At 44.1% G+C, this 17668-nt stretch overlaps 1 protein-coding gene and 1 long non-coding RNA gene across 8 annotated transcripts in view; one reads left to right on the top strand and one right to left on the bottom strand.

The window, feature by feature from the left end:
- Positions 1-921: 921 nt before the first annotated feature.
- LOC310760971 lies at positions 922-7152 on the bottom strand. 2 transcript variants are annotated; one of them, XR_014547137.1, is made up of 3 exons: positions 7062-7152; positions 4544-4700; positions 922-2210 (listed from the first exon to the last, which is right to left on the bottom strand). It is a non-coding gene; the product is annotated as an uncharacterized lncRNA (long non-coding RNA). The 2 variants fall into 2 exon arrangements; XR_014547138.1 differs by lacking the exon at positions 7062-7152 and having other exon boundaries at positions 4544-4975.
- PIWIL4 (piwi like RNA-mediated gene silencing 4) overlaps positions 3090-17668 on the top strand; it is a 40557-nt gene continuing 25978 nt past the window's right edge. Inside the window, exons 1-4 of one of the 6 annotated variants that reach the window (XM_083609679.1) lie at positions 3090-3109; positions 12364-12468; positions 13806-13884; positions 15373-15498. In XM_083609679.1, coding sequence (XP_083465805.1) covers positions 12382-12468; positions 13806-13884; positions 15373-15498 — 292 coding nt within the window. In that variant the 5' untranslated portion in view covers positions 3090-3109; positions 12364-12381. Of the gene's footprint in view, positions 3110-7337; positions 7637-9949; positions 10065-12363; positions 12469-13805; positions 13885-15372; positions 15499-17668 lie in introns of those variants that run through there. The other 5 variants (XM_083609678.1, XM_083609677.1, XM_083609676.1 and 2 more) reach the window with 5 other exon arrangements.

The following is a 17668-nucleotide window of genomic DNA, read 5'->3' as shown; positions in this document are numbered from 1 at the left end:
TAAATAATTGCACTAGTGCCCCATGTCCCCCCACTCCATTGACTCTTGTGGGGCTGGCAAACAACCCCTCCCCCGCCGGCCAGAACAGTGGAGGGGTGGAAGAGAGTTTAGTTTTCTGTGTAATGTTTGTCCTTTCTGCAAATCTATTTCAAAATGCGCCTTTTAGCACTGCATAATTGGTCACTGTAGAAGTCAACAGGAGAAAGCAAATATCTAATACCTCATGCTAATGAGACCTTTGGGTATAGGGCGGTATAGAAATTAAATAAATAATAATAATGGACACTTCATAAATAGATGGTTAAGCTTTTCTGGTGCATCATTCAGCTGAATAACCAATATTCCACTGGAAGTGTTTTGTAAAAAATGCTACAGAAAATTAAACCCATGGGCTAACTGCATTCATGCTGATTTACCCGCATCGATTCCTCTAGCTGTGTTCTCCAAAGTATCTCTTGCTAAGTGAGTTGTCTCAACTGCCAAGAGATATCAGGTTTTCCATCTGATTAAGTGTTTGATGCCAACAATTTGAATGTGTTTACAATTATCTTTCAAAGACACCCTGTGAAACCTGTAAAATCATGTCACCTTCCTTGGCTGCAAGAAATGCATCCATTATAACAAGCATGGGTAGACTTCAGGCTTCCAGGATCAACTTGGTTCTTGTATATAAACCTGATATCCACTGACCACAACCAGTGAGGTGCATAAAGCGGTTATGGGATGGGCACCATGCTGATGAACCAAGGGGCTGATTGAGTATAAGGCAGCATCCTACATTTTGTGCATAAGGGCCCAGTCTTAATCCTCAGCATTGCCAGTTGAAATGATCTCAGACAAAAAGGGCCCAGGAAGACTACTTTGTAAATATGTGGGGCAGGGAAGAAGGAAGGAACGATGGGGGGGGGGGGAGAAGAGACACACATTTCCCCTCTTCGGGATCTTTTATTGAGGGCAGCAGCGAGATTAAACTCCGGGTCTTTGTGGTTCATCATAGCTCACACGCTGAACCCCTACATTTGACTAGGGTTCTTTCCTCTTAAAAATCCGCATCCTAAAGTACCTTACTAGACCTAACGGTGATGTTTCAGCTAAAAGGAAGTTTTTCAAACACTGAGGAGCCTTAAAAGTTTATGGTGGGCAGCTGGATTCTCTGTGACAAAAATCAGTTGTGACTTTTTTGACAGCTACGTAGGTGAGGCACAGGACAACAGGCAACTCCAATAGACAGGATGAAGCTAAACCAGATTTCCCTTCTCTGCCTCCAGCTGCCCCTCACCCAACTTCTCCAGAGCCTCCTTCAACTGAACCTCTTCCCTCTTCTGATAACTGTCATTTCTCCCTCAGCCACCATGTTCTTTTGTGACATCACAGGCAGTCCACAGCCAAGAGCATCAGCACAACCTCCCGTGGCCTGACGATTTTGGAGGCACCTCCACAGGGGTTTGCTTATTTCTCACCCTACACACCTTTCCTGTGTAACGATACCAAGTCAGGTGTGTGATATCCCATTTTGTGACTTTGAATAAAAAGATAGAATAGCTACTGCAGGTGGATGTGTTTAGAAAGGCGTTTCTTCAAATGAAATATAAGCTGCCTTGCTTAAGCCCTGCAGTTCTCTTCACTGCTTTCATGGGTGGCCTTGACGAAACCTCACTGGCTTCAGACATCCATGGGACCACGAATGGGACGGCTACCATACGGCAGCAGCATCCAGGCACTTCCACTGACTTCTGCCTGGTGACTTTATATGCTAACTTTCAGCCTTCCAGCTTCCACAGGTTCCATCTAATCATGAACATTTCCACAAATCCCACCCCATTCGCTCACATACATGTACCATTTCGCCCTGACCATTTTTGAGACCTCCCATTCCCACACACAAACGTACGCCAGCCAGCATCCACGATGAACACTGGCAGATACAATCGGTCACAATTTACTCTCCATTTGTTTACGTTTGTGTCCTGCCTCAGTCCACAAATATCCACCGGCTTCTGTTGACTGGGCTCCGAAGGTGAGTTTCAACCAGCTGACATCCACAAACACCAGCCTTGAAACACCTGCCGGCTTCCAAATGCAAGCTCCACCAGCTTTCACCCGCCAGCCCCGGCCAGTTTCCATTAAGTCCATCACTATAGACTTCGGCCAGCTTCGGACCATGGATATCGGTAGACTTCAAGCCGCAATCCCACTCAGCAAACTTGCCCCTATAAATAAAGCAGAGATGAAATCGGTACAAGTCAATTCCATGTCTGGGAAAGCTTGCTGCAATAAAAGCACATTTTTAGCAGGTGTCTTTAAAAGTGTAGGCAGGCAGTCTCTGTGGCAAGTCCTAAATTGTGGAATTCCCTTTCCACAGAGATGTGTCTGGCACCTTCACTACATAGTTTCTGTCATATGTTGAAGAGGTACCTCTTTCTCCTGGCGGGGTATAAATAATAAAATTATTATGATTATTATTTGACACCTCAGATATTTTAGGACCCACCCTATTCTACCAACTGTAATTAGTTTTAATATTGTATTTTAAAATTGCTCTAACTATTCTTCCTCTTCCGTCGTCTTTCTTTTAATTTCTAGGATCTCTACATCAAACTTTCACTTTCCAGCTTTTTTTTTTTTTTGGTGGGAATTAAGACTCTAGTTCCCATTTGCAGAGCTTTGAGGAAGAGAGCCCTGGGTTGCGGGACCCTTTAATGAGTTCCCTCCTATAAAAACTCTGTGTTTAAAGTTTAAAGAACAAATTACTTTTACTTAGTGTACTGTACTTGCAGTTGCAGATTAAATATACAATGCAGGTGGGTGTTTTCTTAAATTGTTAATACATCTTACACAGATTAAATTGTTAAGCCTCCCTGAGGCAGACAGCAGCACAACAGTTAAGACTCTTCAACTAACTGCCATAACTGCCACAGAGTATATGACATCAGAGTTCTACAGCTCTTGAAATTCATGCACTTAACATATGCATTTTGGATGCTAACATCCAAGTTTTCAGTGGTGGCAGGGGTGCCATAGAATCATTGCTTTTCTGCATGTTCTGTCTCTTTTTCCTTTTGTTTATTTCCCCCTTCCCTTCTTGGGCTGGCGCTTTAATGCCAATTATGTAGCGTGGATATTGCAAATGAAGCTTGCAAAATAATCCTGGGAACTGTAGTTTGCTAAGGCTGCTGAGAGTTGCTAGGAGATTCCCCTCTTCCCCTCACAGAGCTACTACGATTCCCAGAGTTCCCTGGGAAGAGGGATTAATTGTTAAACCACTCTGTAACTCTGTGAGGGGAACAACTCTCTGCACCCTTAGCAAACTACAGTTCCCATAACTGGGGGAAAGCCATGACTGTGGTATGATACTGCTTTAAATGTGAAGCTGCATCCAGTCTCATTGGATATTCTGTGCAAAGTGAGTTAGGTCGGTGGGCCCTCTGCAAATGCCCAACCTTGCCACCCTCTGGAGCAAGCCCTGATGCTAGATCAGGGGTCAGAGAACTTTTTCAGCAGGGGGCCGGTCCACTGTCCCTCAGACCTTGTGGGGGGCCAGACTATATTTTGAAGGGAAAAAAATGAATGAATTCCTATGCCCCACAAATAACCCAGAGATGCATTTTAAATAAAAGGATACTCTACTTATGTAAAAACACGCTGATTCCCGCACCGTCCATGGGCCAGATTTAGAAGGCTACTGGGCCGGATCCGGCCCCTGGGCCTTAGTTTGCCTACCCATGTGCTAGGTAAAGAGTTTGGCCTTCAATTTGAGCATTGCTGACAACCTAGAGTCCCTCAGCCAGCGGAAACCTGGAAGGTCTAAGTATCTTTGGTGGTGAAAGTATCTGGCCGAAAATGAATTTCATAGTTAGGTGGGGATTTGAACCTTGATCTCTCTGATTCGAGTCCTATCTTATCTGCTACCTCATGCTCCAATGTATTCCACCTGCCAGAGACCCCCAACAAAGAAGGCACAAGCTCCTGTGAACCAAGTACCTCCTGAATATTATCAGCAGACAGGCGCAGTAAAGCAATAGTATAGTCCGTATAGTTAAAGCTATGGTTTTCCCAGTAATGATGTATGGAAGTGAGAGCTGGACCATAAAGAAGGCTGATTGCCGAAGAATTGATGCTTTTGAATTAAGGTGCTGGAGGAGACTCTTGAGAGTCCCATGGGCTGCAAGAAGATCAAACCTCTCCATTCTTAAGGAAATCAGCCCTGAGTGCTCACTGGAAGGACAGATCGTGAAGCTGAGGCTCCAGTACTTTGGCCACCTCATGAGAAGAGAAGACTCCCTGGAAAAGACCCTGATGTTGGGAAAGATGGAGGGCACAAGGAGAAGGGGACGACAGAGGATGAGATGGTTGGACAGTGTTCTCGAAGCTACCAGCATGACTGACCAAACTGCGGGAGGCAATGGAAGACAGGAGTGCCTGGCATGCTCTGGTCCATGGGGTCACAAAGAGTTGGACACGACTAAACGACTAAACAACAACAACAATCAGGCTGGGCATTGTGCCCTCTGACTGCTGGAGCGATGTGCCACGTTATCTTCACCTTGGGAAGATTATTCTCCACGTGTCGCTTTCAGAGGGATGTTCTTGGGTGCCAGCCAATATTCCAGAATCAGGCCTGACGGCATTTCAGTTCATTTGTTCCTCTGTAATCCTCACAAATCACACCCACGCGATCTGTTGTGCCCATCTGCTGCCTGCTGGAGTGATCAAGAATAGTCAGATAAATCCACTACATTATAACAGATGTGATAGGAAAATACAAATGCAGCAAAAGAGTGGATGCTTTGTGTTTCAGCTGAATGTGGAAAGTGAACCTCAACTGCACAGTGCCACTGTTTTAATGAATCATCTGTCTGTCTGTCTATCTGCCTATATGGGGTGATATCTAAACCGCAAGCTGCAAACCATAGGAGACAGTGCAGTTACAGCTTGTGGTTAGCCCAAGGGTCGGCCCAAGACATTCTGGCACCCGAGGTGAACCACAAAATATACACACCCACCCACCAGGGAAGAAGTGGGTGAGTGAAGATTTGCACTGAAAACAAGGGAGCTCAGCATTGCGCATCAATAAAATGACCCGAGAGGAGGAATCAACCAGCTCTAAGCCTGCTCCAACTGGCCTCTGCAAAGGATCAGTGCCGGATTTACATATAAGCTAAACAAGCTATAGCTTGGGGCCCCACTCTCTTGGGGGCCCCCCAAAAAATTAAAGGGAAAAGAAAATGGATGTATATTTCCAAAATATAGGATAAGTTCAACAATTACTTTGATAAAAAGACATATTTTGTTATGTGCAAATGGCTTTAGATACCTATTAGGTACATGAATTACTATATAGCACAGGGGTCAGCAACCTTTTTTCAGCCGTGGGCCAGTCCACCGTCCCTCAGACCATGTGGTGGGCCAACTTTTTTTTTGGAGGGGGGGGAATGAACATATTCCTATGCCCCACAAATAGCCCAGAGATGCATTTTAAATAGAAGCACACATTCTACTTTCTTCAGATGGTTTTATTTAGGTTTTATTGATTTAGTATGCTGTAAACCGCTTTGAGATTTTTCTTAAAAATATAAAGCGGTATAGAAATAAAATAAAATAAATACTCATGCAAAAACACCAGGCAGGCCCCACGAATAACCCAGAGATGCATTTTAAATAAAAGGACACATTTTACTCATGTAAAAACATGCTGATTCCTGGACCGTCCACGGGCCGGATTGAAGTGATTGGGCTGCATCTGGTCCCCAGGCCTTAGGTTGCCTACCCCTGATATAGCATATGTTCAACACAAAAAACAGTGGCAATTTGTTGTTGGCACAGGACAGCTGGACATATAAAGGGCCCCATTACCTTCAGTAGGTTGGGGCCTTATCAAACCTAAATCCTGCCCTGCAAAGGATCTGAATGAATTGTTATCACAACTGTTCCTGTTTATTTTATTGATGCGTTTTCCAGTGGCTGCTTAAAAACACTATTGCTTAGGCAAGCCTAACCAGACGCATGCAATACGGACATGTGTTTTAAGTTTATCATGGGTTTTAATTATTTTTTTTGAATTTTCCAAATACTTGGTTTTAATTGTCGTCCCCCCCCCCCCCGGATTATTTTATCTTTTTTTATTTTTGCAAAATGCTTCAAGGGCTTTTAAAGTGCTTTTAAAAAAAAATCAAGTCTTATATACATTTTATGGGGGGGAGCCTGCACACACAAACCCCATATTTTATTTTTGTTTTATTTATTTAACTTCTATACCACTTTATATTTTTAAGAAAAATCTCAAAGTGGTTTACAGCATACTAAATCGATAAAATCTAAATAAAACCATCCGAAGAAAGTCAAATACAGTCATACCTTGGGTTACAGACCTTAGCTGTCAACTTTTCCCTTTTCTTGCGAGGAATCCTATTTGGAATAAGGGAATTTCCCTTTAAAAAAGGGAAACGTTGACAGCTATGTTACAGACGCTTCAGGTTGCGTGTTTTCAGGTTGCACACTGCGCCAAACCCGGAAGTACTGGAATGGGTTACTTCCAGGTTTCAGCGCTTGCGCATGCACAGAGGTGCTAAATTGCGCTTTGCGCATAAGCGCCTAATCATGACCTGCGTGTGCGCAGATGCGGCGCTGCAGGTTGCGAACGTGCCTCCCGCACGGATCACGTTCACAACCAGAGCGTCCACTGTATAAACAGTCAAAGCAATGTAATTAAAACTAAAATATTATCATAAAGATTTCAAAAGAAAACATCACAAAGGAGGTTAACTACGGAATACATAAAGTTAACAAAAAAATCTTAAAACATTTCAAAAGAAAACATTGCTAAGTGAAGTCAAATATAAAATGCACATTTAAAACAGCATAATTAACAAGAGAATAAAAGATTATCATAAGCGTGACACAGTTTATGAACTGGATGAACAGACACAGATGAACTGGAGCACAGCAAAAACTTATTTGCAAACTGTCCGGGATTTGCGCGCGTTACTCCCAGCGACGGCCTCGGGCAGAGCAGGAAAAACACAACGCGACTCTTGCGCGCGCATGTGCTCATTGCAAATTACCTTTTTATCACCCGAGGAAACCATCGGATTGCAAAATAAAATAAAATAAAATAAAATAAAATAAAATAAAATAAAATAAAATAAATCAAATCAAATCAAATCAAATCAAATCAAATCAAATCAAATCAAATCTCCAACTTTCCTCCTGCCCCGTCACCCCTGCATATCCTACCCGCAACTTCCAGCAACGGAAAATTAATTTATTCGGAATATACGGTGCACGCTCGCTTCCTCCCCCTCCCCGCACCGCCCCCTGCCGGCAGAAACGGCAAACTGCAACGGCGGGCGAGGAAGAGGAGCAGCACGCCGAGCGAGGGCGTCAACTGCGGCGGGCGCGTGCGCGAGGACGCCGGCAGCAGCGCCTCTCTGGCAGCGGTTGGTGGGCGCCACGCGCGCGCGCGCTCGGCGTTGGCGGGTCGTTGGCGGCCGCGAGGCTTCGCGCCGAGGCACGTGCGCGGGGGGGGGGGAGGGGAGCGGAGGTTGCGGGGCGAAGCAGCTCCGCTTTCAGTGCGAGGCGGGAAGGGAGGAAAGAGGAGGCTTTGAGCTTCCTCTGCCAAGTGTCACCCCCCCCCCCCGTGGTCAGTACTGGTTTAAGCAAATGAGAAGAATAAGAATATACCCTCACGTATTTTATATTAAGGTGGTTGGTTTTTTTTGAAAAAAAAGCCGTTCATTTAAGGAGAGTTGGGTGCGGCTGGCAAAGGGGCGAATCTCTGTTTTCAAGCAGCTAAATTATGGGGTTTTTTTTAAAAAAAACCACCACAATATCCAGACATGTTAATCTGCAATCCCTCAGTCGACTTTGTAATTTATTTATTTATTTGTCTTTTAGTTTTGTTGCTGATGTTGCATTCAGTGTTTTTATTTACTTTTGTTATCTATAATGCTGTATTTTATAGGGTCCTGGATGAAGGGCGGTGTAAGAACATAGTAAATTTTAAGGGACGTGGGTGGCGGGTGGTTAAACCACAGAGCCTAGGGCTTGCCGATCAGAAGGTTGGCGGTTCGAATCCCCGCAATGGGGTGAGCTCCCGTTGCTCGGTCCCTGCTCCTGCCAACCTAGCAGTCCGAAAGCATGTCAAAGTGCAAGTAGATAAATAGGTACCGCTCCGGCGGGAAGGTAAACGGCGTTTCCGTGTGCTGCTCTGGTTCCCCAGAAGCGGCTTAGTCATGCTGGCCACATGACCCAGAAGCTGTACGCCGGCTCCCTCGGCCAATAAAGCGAGATGAGTGCCGCAACCCCAGAGTCGGTCACGACTGGACTTAATGGTCAGGGGTCCCTTTACCTTTTATAATCTCTTTACATGCCCAGCCATTGGAGTGGATGGGGAGAGGGAGATCACATTTCTGTCTCCCCAACATCCATTCCCTGTACAATCCATGGTTGCAATTTCATAAAGATACTGCTCCAGGTATTACTGCCCTTTTCTCCTGCCTTTACTGACTCCAAGCGGATCCAGACATTACCCTTGGTTCTTACCAGCCATCCAGACCCATTTTAAACTTTGCAACAACCCCTTTCAGTTTGGGATGAGAGAGACTGACTGGCCTAAGGTCATCAAATGAGCTGGATGAAACACTGACATTTTGACCGCTACTATGCTTTGTATATTTTATCTATTTTTAAATTGTATAATATAGTATACTTCTCTGGCTCTATTAGGACATTCTCCTCTAGTGTAAAATCTGCCCACAAATGGGGATAAGTGTGCTCCAGGGTGGATTTGATTTAAGTCAAATCAATTTAAATCACTCGTCAGTAAATCAAATTTTTTAAGGAAAGACATTCCTGCTGGTATAATCTTAATATTTACAACCAGATGAAGGTTTCACTATTGGAGTAATAATTTTTCAGAGTAGTTTTTACCGTTATATCAAAAATTACTGATTTGGTTATACTATTAGAAATACATAATTATGAAAATATTGTGAGGTTTAATAAGTTAATGCTATATTTGGACAACTTTTCTGCTGTGCTTTATTGGAAGGAGAAAAATAATCATTTCCTTAATAACAATTTAAACAATTAATTTAACAAAAACAGTAACATTGTAGCATATGTATGGAGAGACCTGTGGCTCGGGTGCGCTGCAGGCCCCTCGGTGGTGACACCCGGGGTGACCTGCCCCTACTGCAGCCCCCTTCCTCCGCCCCTGTGTCTTTTATTTCTAATCCATCATTGCTCATGCCTATTCCTCCATCATTTCTCTTCACTTTCCTTGTACACTTGCATTACACATATTCCAGCTGTGTAGGAACCTCCTGCTACATTTCTCCTCTCCCAATGTCTTGATTCGTTGTTTTTTTTAAAAAAACTTTATTGAATTTTTTTTCACTGTGCAAATAATGTGAACGAAATGGGGGGGGGGGGCAAAGAAAAAGTGCTTGAAACTGTAGTACAATGCAGTATAGGTAAAGGTAAAGGGACCCCTGACCATTAGGTCCAGTCGTGGCCGACTCTGGGGTTGCGGCGCTCATCTCGCTTTATTGGCCAAGGGAGCTGGCGTACAGCTTCCAGGTCATGTGGCCAGCATGACTAAGCCACTTCTGGCGAACCAGAGCAGCGCACGGAAATGCCATTTACCTTCCCGCCATAGCGGTACCTATTTATCTACTTGCACTTTGACGTGCTTTTGAATTGCTAGGTTGGCAGGAGCAGGGACCGAGCAACGGGAGCTTACCCCGTCGTGGGGATTCGAACTGCCAACCTTCTGATCAGCAAGTCCTAGGCTCTGTGGTTTAACCCACAGCGCCACCCGCGTCCCTACATCTAAGGGTATAAATAATGCTACTTTTCCAACAAGTGTACAATAATTAACAAGTCATAATTGTTATGAATGCATTACAAATATAATATTTTTCCATGCACAATCTGTGTCTAGAAGCAATCCGCTCATATGATGCATGGTGGTACAGTGGACTGGGAACCCAGGAGTGATTATGCCATCTCCTGGAACCCCAGGGGTGGCTGACACATCTCCCTTGCTCTGGCAAGTGAATGAGGTGATAACAAGGCTTTTATGTTTGTGATATGTTCGCATAAAGCAAGGAGAGCAAATACGAATTCATTCATTATTACTGTCATGAAAACACAGTGAATTGCAGTCCCACTGATTCTAAGACAGGATATTATACTGTATTTGTGCAGCTATTCTTTCCTGTTTTTTACACGCATACAACAGCAACAACAACAACAATAATAATAATAATGGAGAAAGCCCTGCTGCCTGCTTTTTTTGTATTCATCTAGGGGAGCTGTTTTGATGAGCTCCAGCTTTTTAAAATTTACTAGTACGCTACTGCTCCCAGCAAATCCCATGCTGGCGCCTCCTACACATTTTCTTAAAATTGCTTAGAATTGCCAAATGAGAATTTGCAACAATAGGAAAATGCTACTCCAAAACAGCAAGCACAGGTTAAATTATTTGAATTTGTCTGAATCCACAGTAGGGAGGAGGTCAGTCTTTCAAATAAGGAACATCTGCAAACTCTCAGAACCGTGATTTAAGGGCTGCTGTACACCACAAAATTCCTGTGCAGAAATAGGGAAGTTTTTCAGCATTGATGTTTTTAGATATGTTGTGAGCCTCTGAAAGTGGCTGGGGAAACCCAGCCAGATGGGCAGGGTATAAATAATAATAATAATAAATTATTATTATTACTACTACTACTACAAATAGGGACGCGGGTTGTGCCTAGGACTTGCCGATCGTCAGGTCGGCGGTTCGAATCTCCGCAGCGGAGTGCGCTCCCGTCGTTTGGTCCCAGTGCCTGCCAACCTAGCAGTTCGAAAGCACCCCTGGGTGCAAGTAGATAAATAGGGACCGCTTACCAGCGGGAAGGTAAACGGAGTTCCGTGTGCTGTGCTGGCTTGCCAGATGCAGCTTGTCACACTGGCCACGTGACCCGGAAGTGTCTGCGGACCGTGCTGGCTCCCGGCCTGTAGAGTTAGATGAGCGCACAACCCTAGAGTCTGGCAAGACTGGCCCGTACGGGCAGGGATACCTTTACCTTTACCTTACTACTACAAATACCAACAACTAAATTAAGATGCCGAAACAAAGAAGCTTTGTGGGGAGCAACTAGGAGTGGATTTTTGTGGTCTTAGGAGGGGGTTCTAAAATCATGCCATTACCAAAAGCCAGTGAGAATAAGTGGTTAGAGTGTCAGACTAGAACCTGTGAGACCAGGATTAAAATCCCCATAGCCGTGAAACTCACCTTGGGCCAGTTGTTGCCTCTCAGTGGAACCTACCTCACAGGGTTGTTGTGAGGATTAAACAAGGAAAGGGAGAACCATGTACAGTGGTACCTCGGTTTTCGAATATCTCAGAAGTTGAAGGTTTCGGCTTTCAAACGCTGCAAACCCGGAAGTAACTGCTTCAGTTTTAAAACGGCTTTCGGAATCCGAACGTGCCATGTGGCTTGTGTATTGAGTTTTCAGGACGTAAATGCTTCCGGAAATGCATGCTTCGGTTTTTTAATGTTTCGGAAGTCGAACGGTCTTCTGGAAAGGATTGCATTCAAAAACCAAGGTACCACTGTACTTCACCTTGATCTCTTTGGAAAAAAGATGGGATATAAATGCAATAAATAAAGAAATAGCCCTGTCCCATATAACCACCCACTCACAGCACCTATGAGAGTTGGGGAATATGGGTGAAACCTCTTAAAATGACTTAAGTGTACGGGTAGTTTCATACAGGGGAAGTCAATTAGAATCATAGAACTGTAGAGTTGGAAGGAATCCCGGGGGCCATCTAGTCCAATTCCCGGCAATGCAGAAATCTCAGCTAGATCATACATGACAGGTAGCCATCCAACCTCTGCATAAAGACCTTCAGTAAAGGAAAGTACACCACTTTCTGAGGGAGTCCGTTCCACTGCCAAATAGCTCTTACTGTCAGAAGGTTCTTCCTGATGTTTAGTTCGAATCTCCTGTCTTATAACTTGAATCCATTGGTTTGGGTCCTAGCCTCCAGAGCAGGAGAAAACAAGCTTGCTCCATCCTCAATGTGACAGCCCTTGAGATATTTTAAGATGGCTATTCTATCTCCTCTCAGTCTACTTTTTACCATGCTAAGCATACCAGATTCCCTCAACCATTCCTCATAAGGCTTGGTTTCCAGACCCTTTATCATCTTGGTCACCCTCCTCCCAGACATGTTCCAGCTGTTGAAGGATTCACATTCCCCTCTTTCTTGTGCATTCTACAGTAGTACCTATATTGCTCAAACTTGACCTGGTTGGATAGCATTCATTTCAAATGTCTGGATTTCTCTGTATCATTTTCTTTATTTCAGCAGCTTAAATTTGCAGTGATGACTGGGCGGGCTCGAGTAAAAGCCAGAGGGCAAATCCTTTCTGAAGAAGAACCTACGTTTGGACAACCTGGCTCCCTGCAACCGGTATGTAGGTGAATTCTGTGACTGATTTGTTGTTTTTATGAGGGGGGGAAGAGTATTCACTCAAGTCTCAGAAATGTCCTTACTTAAGCAGGGTGTGGAGGCTCACCACATGCAGCAGATTTTGGGGTACTAGTCAATGCAAGCAAAGTTGCCAGTTATTTCACATGTGAAGGTCGGCAACATCATCCCCACCGTTTGGGAATCCCTTGCAGACAACCACAGTGCCTGGAGACAGAGTCAGATTGTGCATCCATAGCAGTGTCCAGAGGAGGAATGATGGCTGGGAGGAGTACAGAGAGAAGAAAGGCCATGGTGCATCTGCAACAGCACAACTTAATGCCTTCATCTGCCCCAGCTGCAACAAAACTTGCCTCTCCTCTGACAGTCTCTGCAGCCACAGTATGTGCTGCAACCACTGCCCCAAAGGCACACACCTCCATTGTCTCCTGAGACAGATGGATGCCAACAACCATATAACTTTCTGTTTTAGGCACCAAAATGTCTTGGACCATCTCCACAAATTCTAATCTTTTGAGGGAAAGTGGTGGCCTATTGCTCCCAAACCTTAAATCAGTCAGTCATTGTTTGTCATCTTGTAACCAATGGTTATTACTAAATAGGGAAACCAATGTTAGGCAAACAAGCAAACAATATACAAATTAAAACACAGAACTCGCTATAAAGTTTACAAGGTGAAACAAACAAATGAATCAGATGATGGGCCTGGGCTATGCACCATTAGGTACACCCCAGAATACCTAACCACATTTTGTGCAGTGTATTTATTTCTAATCTTCCAATTGTTGCTTCTGTCATCAAGTTCCGTCAACTCAAGAGGAAGCCTTAAGGCTTCGGTAATCTGTTCAATTCTCTCAGTCTCCCATCTGCAATATGCAGAAAGTGACCCAGACCTGCCTTAACAGGTCTGTTGTAGGTCTGTTCCAGCCCACTTCTCAGGATATAGAGCTTCATAACATGAATTGTATTATACTATATATTTAAAGGGGTCTGTTCTTTACTTGTTGGTTGCATTAAACCCGGGGTAGGGAATCTGCCTCTCTAGATGCTGGGCTACAGCTCCCATCATGCCTGACCATGGACCATGCTGGCTGGGGCTGATGGGAGTTGGGGTACAGCAATATCTGGCGGGCCACAAGTAGTCCCCATTGAAGCATTCAATTGTTTTGATGAACAAACATCTCTACACTTCTATTCTACCACATGTCAATAGGGAATGGTTTGTTTTTCTTTAAAATAAATTACTTTTGTGCATAGTATTTTAAAATGATATTTACTACCTTTGTGCCACTGTCTCTTCTGCCATTTCTACTTCACAGAGTTGCTCTGGGAGTGGGGATTCTTTTGCTTTGCAGAAAGAAAATTATAATACAAGTTCTGGGAACAGCCCCCCTAAATGTAAGTGTTTGGCTTAAATCACTATTTAATAAGTGACTATTGTTAACTCATCTTTCTCTCCAGAACATGATAAGGTGTTCAAAGTGCTGGTAATTATTTGAGGTTTTTTTTAATTAAATTTGTATACCACCCTCCATCTGTACATCACAGGGTAGTTCACAACATAAAACTTTTGCTTTTAAAACTTTACATGGCATATCTGAGACAGCACCCTCTTCCACACAGGCCACTTCACCCTTCAGGTCATCTGAAGAGGCTTTGCTCTAAGATCAATCCTTTTCCAAAGGAAAATATTGTTGCACACACTACAATTTTGAAGTAGAGATTTTAGGGGTGTAGGTACATATTCATGGTTTGGTTTTCTTGGAATGAAGTTTGCTGGAGATGGTGGTGCCTTCATGATAAGCCGCCCAGAGTGGCTGGGGAAACCCAGCCAGATGGGCGGGGTATAAATAATAAATTATTATTATTATTATTATTATTATTATTATTTAGTTTTATTCACATATAGATGTAGAGGCTGACCATAAGAGGGAAGGGGGCTCTGCATTGACACTCTAACATACCTTACTCCCCCATTAGCTTTTTAGGGGGATTCCCAGAGCTGTAACTTTAGTTTCAGAACAGAGAGCAAGTCAAGCCTTGCTCTGCCTTCCCAGCTCCCACCTTACAATCCCTAGCCTATTATTTTCTTTTACCCAGGATGGCATCACCTCCAACCAGGTAGGGGTGGATAGACCTCACTTCTTCTGGAAAGATCGCTAACTAGTAGTTTTATGGTAACACACCTGGGTTTGGCCAACTCTTTAGTCATGCAAAGACATACTTAACAGACTTGGCCAGAGCCATTAATTTGACAGAGGTTCATGAAGCCATTTTTCCCTATTACAAAATACACCTCACAGTTATAAAACCACAGGGGACCCAAATATGACATTAAATTCCCACCCCCAATCCAATAACAATATAGGTAAAGGTAAAGGGACCCCTGACCATTAGGTCCAGTCACGGACGACTCGGGTTGCGGCGCTCATCTCGCTTTATTGGCTGAGGGAGCCAGCGTACAGCTTCCAGGTCATGTGGCCAGCATGACTAAGCCGCTTCTGGAGAACCAGAGCAGTGCACAGAAACGCCGTTTACCTTCCCACCGGAGCGGTAGCTATTTATCTACTAGCACTTTGACATGCTTTCAAACTGCTAGGTTGGCAGGAGCAGGGACCGAGCAATGGGAGCTCACCCCCGTCGCGGGGATTCGAAGCGCCGACCTTCTGATTGGCAAGCCCTAGGCTCTGTGGTTTAACCCACAGCGCCTCCCGTGTCCCTAATAACAATATATTAGGGTGCATAACAGAACCCCTGTATTGTGATATGCTGTTCCTGGAAAAGCTCACCATGCTTCTTCATTTTTTACATTTTGTTGATAGTTAAATGATGTTCATGGTGAGTTTTTCTCATTCTCTTTGATTTTATGTTTGCTTTGTCTTCTAGATGGCTTTTCTGTCGGAAGTTCTGGGTATAAAGTGATGGACAGAGGGGGAAGGATCCGTTGCAACTTTCAAGACATGGGAGTAAATACCAGGGAGACAATAAAACATGTGAAAGATTCTAAAACAGGTATAGTAATCTTTGTCTGGAAAGGGATTTTCATCTAGAAGTAGCCATCCTACTACAGCAACATGGCCTTTGCCCTGAGCTTTATTAGCATTGTAGCAGCCAAGCTGCAGCAATATTCCAGTTGCCGTGTTATGGGAGAGAGTAGGGTTGCCTGTGCATAGCCTTGCCATTGGGAAGTGTTTGTGTGTTTTAAGAAAATGTTGGAGTTGTGTGCTCAGTTATAGAAAGAGAGAAGGCACATGGACTTCCGGAGGCGGCGCGAAACAGCAATGGCGGTCCTCTTCAGTTGTTGAAGAGGGGCTCCGCGGAAAAGGGTCGTGCGCTGCGGCACAGCGACGACCCGTTCAGGAAAACCACGGGTAGAGTGAGCCCGTGGCCGTGGGATTCGGCGGGCACCAGGAGCGACCTCGGAAACGCAGAAGGGACCCCGTAAGGGGCTCCGGAACGTGGAGGGGGTAGCGGTGCTGTGAATCCATCGCTCTTTCCGCGGAAGTGAAGCCGCGCGGCTGCTGCTGATGAGCGCTGACCTTTCTTCTTTGAACATTTGATCGGAAACAACAAACTCGTGAGTAAGAAATTTGAGGCTTTATTTGGACTCTAAATTGATGAATTTCGGCTGAAAACGGGAGACGCTAAAAAGGAAGTCAGTCTTCCGTCCCTGTTTAAAGTACTGAGCAAAGTTTTCTTTTAAAGCGGAAGCGTTGAAAAGAGTTTAAAAGAAGTTGGAATTTACCCTGCAAGTTTGAATTTGACTGATTAAAAATAAAGGGAAAGTCAAAACTGTATTATAAATGGACTGAGACTGTGCTATACCTCTCCTTATTTTGTGGATTACAAAGTTATGAGCCCCAGCACACGGGCTGCCTGGATACAAAGTAACATCAGACTGTGGCAATTGTGTATAGAGACATAAAGTTACTTGGGCTACTTTACAGCTACTAAAAAGGAACTGTTGTTTACACCTTCGCAAAGAACTTTCATTATCTGCAGTGTAAAGTGATCTTAGAGGGTTCCACCCCCCCTATTTTGGAATTTACTATATATGGGATTTAAATGGTGGAAAATTTTCTATCCTTCTTCCTAACTTTTGGGGAGCTCCCCCTGCTGGATTGTGGAATATAAATCTCTGAGAACTGCTGGTTGTTTTGGAAATTCTTTTGCCTGGATGATTACTTTTCCCATGGGATTTACAATTTGACCTTGAAACCTAGACAGCTGTGGAATGAGTGTGGCAGGAAAAACAAGGGCTGCCAAGAAAGCAAAACAAACTGAGCTATTGCAATCAACTTTGCCTGTGCAGCCACGTAGATCATCTGTTCCAACAGTGATAGATCTGCCAGAAGGACAATTTAAACAGCCAGCTTTGGAGGATATGGCTGCAGGAGGGTTAGACCCTATTTCTAAAGAAATTTTGGAACAACTGGCAGCATTAAATAAGAAAGCCGACGAACAAGCGGCTAAATTTGACCAGGTTACAGCAACAATTAATAAGTTGACAGACCAAGTTGCTCAAAATACACAGGCGATAGGAAATTTCGAAAAGACTATATCAGAGAATCGAAAATTAGCTGAAGACGCAAATACGAAAGCAGACCAAAATAAAAAAAAGATTGAGGAATTAAGAGGGGAAGTAAGACCACTGAGCAGACAGGTTACTGAACAACAGGCCTATCTGTCTATGGCGGAGTTGAAAAACCGGGAGAGTAATCTTAGGATCAGAAACATCCCAGAACTAGAAAAGGAAGATTTGGCCGGCTTTTTGACAGCAGAAATATCCAAGTTCTGGGGTCTGGCAGAAGAGAAAGACTTCAAAATCGTCACCGCTTTTAGATTGGGAAGAGTGGCCAAGAAAGACAAACCAAGGGATTGCTTGATCATATTGAGATACAAGCAAGAAAAAGATAACATACTTGGCCTACATTTTAAAAACCCATTGGTGATACAGGGGAAGACAGCAGAAATCTTCAGAGACATACCAAAACAACTGTTGGATTTAAGAACTATATATAAGGACCTGGCAAGATTATTAAGAAACAACACAATCCCCTACAGGTGGGAATTTCCCCAAGGACTATCTTTTAATTTGAAAGGGAAGAAGGTGAGAATCAGAACAGCAGAAGAGCAAGAAAAATTCCTAAACGACTACGGGGAGGACCTTCGAAAAGGGACA

The sequence above is a fragment of the Podarcis filfolensis genome (assembly GCF_964270895.1).
Source record: "Podarcis filfolensis genome assembly, chromosome: 4".
NCBI lineage: Eukaryota > Metazoa > Chordata > Lepidosauria > Squamata > Lacertidae > Podarcis > Podarcis filfolensis.
This window is presented reverse-complemented; position numbering and strand designations above follow the sequence as displayed.